General features: G+C 35.8%; 1 protein-coding gene across 7 annotated transcripts in view; it reads right to left on the bottom strand.

Moving 5' to 3' along the window:
• The window catches only part of gria1b (glutamate receptor, ionotropic, AMPA 1b), a 125,928-nt gene extending 122,182 nt beyond the window's left edge, over positions 1-3,746 (bottom strand). For 4 of the 7 annotated variants that reach the window (XM_016666073.1, XM_007542093.2, XM_016666076.1 and 1 more), the window contains exon 1: positions 3,420-3,745. In XM_016666073.1, the coding sequence (XP_016521559.1) occupies positions 3,420-3,516 (97 nt within the window). In that variant the 5' untranslated portion in view covers positions 3,517-3,745. Of the gene's footprint in view, positions 1-3,419 lie in introns of all 7 variants that reach the window. The other 3 variants (XM_016666072.1, XM_016666074.1, XM_016666075.1) reach the window with 1 other exon arrangement.
• Positions 3,747-4,875: the final 1,129 nt, after the last annotated feature.

Genomic DNA, 4,875 nt, shown 5'->3' with positions numbered 1-4,875 from the left:
GGATTGTTTTTTAAGTTATTTAATCTTGAATTGTGAGTTCTAACTTATCGCTTCAAAATAAACCAAATAATTATTTCACAATATGCAAGAAAAAACAAACTGCCCTCACCTACTTAACGACCCCATATTTCTCTATTATTTTTACTCACAACATCAAGTTAAAAAAAACTTATTTTACTTTTGAATCATTTAAATTCCTGTTTCAAATTGCATGAACAAAATTTCTGATCTGATAATGAATTTTATTAAACATAGCAATAAATTCTGCTCACAAACAGTATGAACAGGACATTATCCTCAGGCTTTGCAAACTGTCAGTTGCATTAAAACAAACATTTGCCTTAACACAGGAGAATCAGATCAATGTAACACTTCCATCTCACTCCACACAGGATACAAAGACATGCTGCTAAGCACACGGGGAAACAGTTTCCAACTCCTGTCTTTTTCTTCTTTCAGTTTTTTTTAAGTGCCAACCTAAAAACTCTAGTTTATTCAACTCTTGGAAGTATGACAAAATTCATGAAAAATTAACACAACTTATTACTGTAAGTTTAAGTTTCATAAACTCACGTTACCCTGCAACCTTGGATGGCTGAGGGTAATGTATAAGATGATCTTCCCTCAACGTCTGATGCTGTGGTATGAGAAAGACGAGATACACACGTTGAGCTTCCTTCACATTCAACCGGAAGAATTATTATTCTTCTGTTATAAACACACTTTATATACAACATACTTCAGGTATCGCATACTTCAGGTAGAGAACCATTAACTTCATTACATCAGAAATGACTGTAATATACCTTTAAACCAAACAATCATTCTTTTAACATGCTCCATTTAGCATTATGAATTCTATCAATTTACAAAATTAATTCACAAATGGCTTTTACTTCTCTAAACCATATTAATTTTGTAGTTAGTGCTTTAAATTCAATACCTTGTCTTCTTTTGAGACCTCTTGTATTTAACTTTCAAAATAAAAATATGTAAAATATATTTTAACATTTAAGCGTTTTAGCTTTTAATAATGTCCATTATTTCAGTAAAACAATAAGATTTTACCTCTTGCATAAACAACTATTCTCTCAATATAAACTGAAAAAGGCCTCGGTACTCAGTTTCACACGAAGATATAGTTTATCTGGTTTTTCAACAAACCCATAAAAAGAATCACTTAAAATACAATAAAGAAACCAGAACAATGTCCTTTGAGTGAGAACTCTCTCAAAAAGTGCAAAATACAAGTTCAATTGAACTCCTCAGTCCTTCAGCTAGCTTTCACACACGTGTACAGGCCCGCTAGCATTAGCTCCAATTAGCCTTCAGAACAAGTCCCGTTTTCGTACACAATTACAATTACAAAACGAACTTTGCGACTCAATAGTTGAGATTCGATTCAAGAACCTTTTCAACTCTTCCAAGAAACTAATATATATGCATAAAACCATATTTTTACTGACCTGTGGTATGAGAAAGACGAGACACACGTTGAGCTTCCTTCACATTCAACCGGAAGATTTATTCTTCTTGTGTGCTCAATCTCCTCTATGCCACCAACGCGGCAGCGCCCCTAGCGGTTGTGTGTGGAATTGCATGGGACTAACTAAGATGACACTAAATAACTTGGTACAATGAGAAATTTAAGATACCAAAATAAAAATTATGTTGGGGTGCCTATTTTTTTTTACTTATTGTTTTTATTTACTAAGAACTCGTTTTTCACCCCTCTACACACACATTTAAGTTCAAAATCAAAAACTCGTTAAATTTACTAACTTGAAAAAGGGAAGATAGTAGACACAACTAATAGCAGGTCAATTTTTTTGTACTGTAGTCAAGTAACTGCCAATGCATTTTCAAGAATTGCAAAGGGCTTGAAAATGCCAGATGCATTTTGTGCTGATAGTAACTTATCTTGCAGAATAAGATATTAGGTGTATTACCTAATACATGATGCCTTACATGACTTGTGTAAGCGACCATGTTAGAGTTGTAAATGATAACTAGTCATCATGTCTGTCAACTTGCTAAATAAAGGATGTGTAAATAAAAAAGCTGTGTTGTTCCAGAGATAACAGTAGAAGCCATCATGGCTTGACCAGAAAGGGAGATGCCAGGCACAGAAGTGATAACACTGCATGTTACTTCAAGAAAAATTCAGACCCCATTTGACATTTGTTTGATTAATCTATGCTACACTTTCTAGACTGTCTGTCAGATGCTCTGGTAACTGCCTGACATCACTTAATGTTCTGCATCACACTCTGTTGCATTATTCTTTAGCTCTGTCAACCATTCACATCTCCATCTCCAATTTCTATGAGGACAAAATCACAATGAAATTTCTCAGTATTCTTTGTCTGCTTATGTTTTAACTTTGGTTGAGCTGTACTGTACAACTTTACATTAAATGTAATCTAAGGCAGGTTAATGGAATATTTAATAATTTCTATTTATATACGACTTCATTACAGTTGAGTCAAATATAAATTAGTTTATTATAAAAAGATTTCTAGAAAACACAAAATACTGCAAAGAAATAATTATAAAATTGATACCAATTACACTTTTCCTTATTTAACATATTTTTTCACACATTGACATACATTTATGTAAGATTAATCTTACTTTATGGTAGTGAGTCACAGTTTGTTGCTGATTATATTTTGAAGAAACAACTTCACCAATAATGTTCATTAACAGTAGATTGTAACTTAATGCAGTAAAAGTAACTTTGCTTTTAATAAGGTAAATGGTATTCTATTGCCAATTTGTGGTTCTATTCTTTACTACTGTAAAGCTAAAGTAATCCCGCCTGATTCCATCTGTCTGTCCACAACTGTGACTCTGTCCATGATGCCGAGTCTTAGTTCAGCACCACTAAGAATACTATTAGTTCCTGAAAGGTAAAGACACCCAGATTATTAGTCATAACTAAACAATCTTTGATCAATGTCAGTGACTGTAACGCTGGTTCCTACAGAAGAGGATTAGGGCCACTGGAAAAAAAACAAACAAAAAAACAGTTCTGGGGAATTTTTTTCCCCCAGTGGCCCTAATCCTCTTCCATAGGTTCCTAACTGTGAAAAACCCAAAGATATCCTTTTGAATTTAAAAACATCTGAGACGATGCTTTAAATTTTGGAAATGTTACCCTGCTTGTTGCAAGTAAATGAGCGTAAAATTCTTCAAACCACAAGCTAAATAATGAACAAGACTCTGATAGTCACGAGAGCAACACTGAGCGCTAAGGCTGTCTGAACTAATTTTGCTTTATAATGTAAGATAAGGTTGCATAAGTTGTAATGACAACGGGGATGTTTTTGTGTCAAACGAGAGGCAGGAGAAAATTGTATTTCTCTTTTAAATGAAGAGTAGTTAAGAGACCACAGATAGAATTAGCTGCGACTCACCTATGTTTATGTTACTTGGGAAACTTGTGCCGTTGCAAATTCCAGGCAGCAGCAGCAGCAGCAGCAGCGGGGGGACCGGAAAACTCTGCAGACCCATGTTTCCTCCAGCAGCAGCACCGACAGGGGGACCCGGAGCAACCTGCGTAATCCCATTCACGCCGTGGCCGGCAAGGATCCACCGCAGCACAGCCACACGCGCTTTCCGCTCCAACCGCTTTTATTTCTCTGTGTTATTAACATCCATACAGTTGGAGCGCAGCGCTCTGCTGCAGCTTCGGCTCCGAGTCTCTTACTGCTTAATGTGTATCCTCACCTCCTCTCTTTCTCTACCATCTCTCCTCCCCTTCCCAGTCTCTCTCTCTCTCTCTCTCTCGCTCTCTCTGTGAAAATCATGAATTTTCTGCCTTCTTTGATCCAGATATTTCACCTCAAGTCAAACACGCTCCTGAACAAACAAACCCAGCAGCATTTTTCTCAGAATCCGCATAGACACCCTGACAACACCCTTTGTTCTAAACAGATTGTTTTTAAATTTGTTGCAGATATTGTTAACTAAGCAGCGTCTGGAAGGCAGAGGTGTCCAATTTTCCTGATATCTATCTATCTATCTATCTATCTATCTATCTATCTATCTATCTATCTATCTATCTGATTTTTTTTTTCGGCAACAATATCAGAAAGTGAAATTCATATGACGATTTGTTTTTTACAAATACAGTATTTAAAACTTTTCTTATAATTTTAATATGTATGGATTACAGATAAAAACCCAAAATTAAGTATGTCAAAAATTTAAGATTAAAAAAGTAACATTTTGGAAACTTTGGTGTCACATTCCATTCATCTACTTAACTCAAAACACATCCACAAATGTTTCTGATGCCCAGAAACCTGCAGAAGGTCATTGCTAAAGAAGGTGGTTGTTCAGAGTTCTACATCTAAGCATATTAATAGAAAGATGGGTGGAAACAAAAGGTATGACAGGAAAAGGTGCCTTGAGAGTAATCAAAATCAAATAACCAAAGTCTCCCTTTCAGAGAATGTAAAGTTTTTATCTTATTTGGAAATTAAGAGTGTAGAAGCTCAATTTGACTCTCATCCACACACAATGACACCTGGACTTGTTATTCTGACATGCTCATTGACACAGATATGTACTTTTGTTACAAATTCCACTTAATGTTCTGCAAATGTTCAGGATCATTTGAGTAGTGCACCAAAGCAAGAGAGAAAAACTGTAAGAGATCACCTTTCGTGCAATGAAGTACACTCATTGCCCGCTTTATTAGGTACACCTGTCCAAGTGCTCATTAACACAAATGTTGAATCAGCCAATCATATGGCAGCAACTCAATACATTTAGGCATGTAGACATGGCCAAGACAATCTGCTGCAGTTCAAACTTAGCATTGTGTCAACGCCACAGCCTACCTGAGTATTGTTGCTGACCATGTCC

The sequence above is a fragment of the Poecilia formosa genome, unplaced genomic scaffold, assembly GCF_000485575.1.
Source record: "Poecilia formosa unplaced genomic scaffold, Poecilia_formosa-5.1.2 Scaffold656, whole genome shotgun sequence".
NCBI lineage: Eukaryota > Metazoa > Chordata > Actinopteri > Cyprinodontiformes > Poeciliidae > Poecilia > Poecilia formosa.
This window is presented reverse-complemented; position numbering and strand designations above follow the sequence as displayed.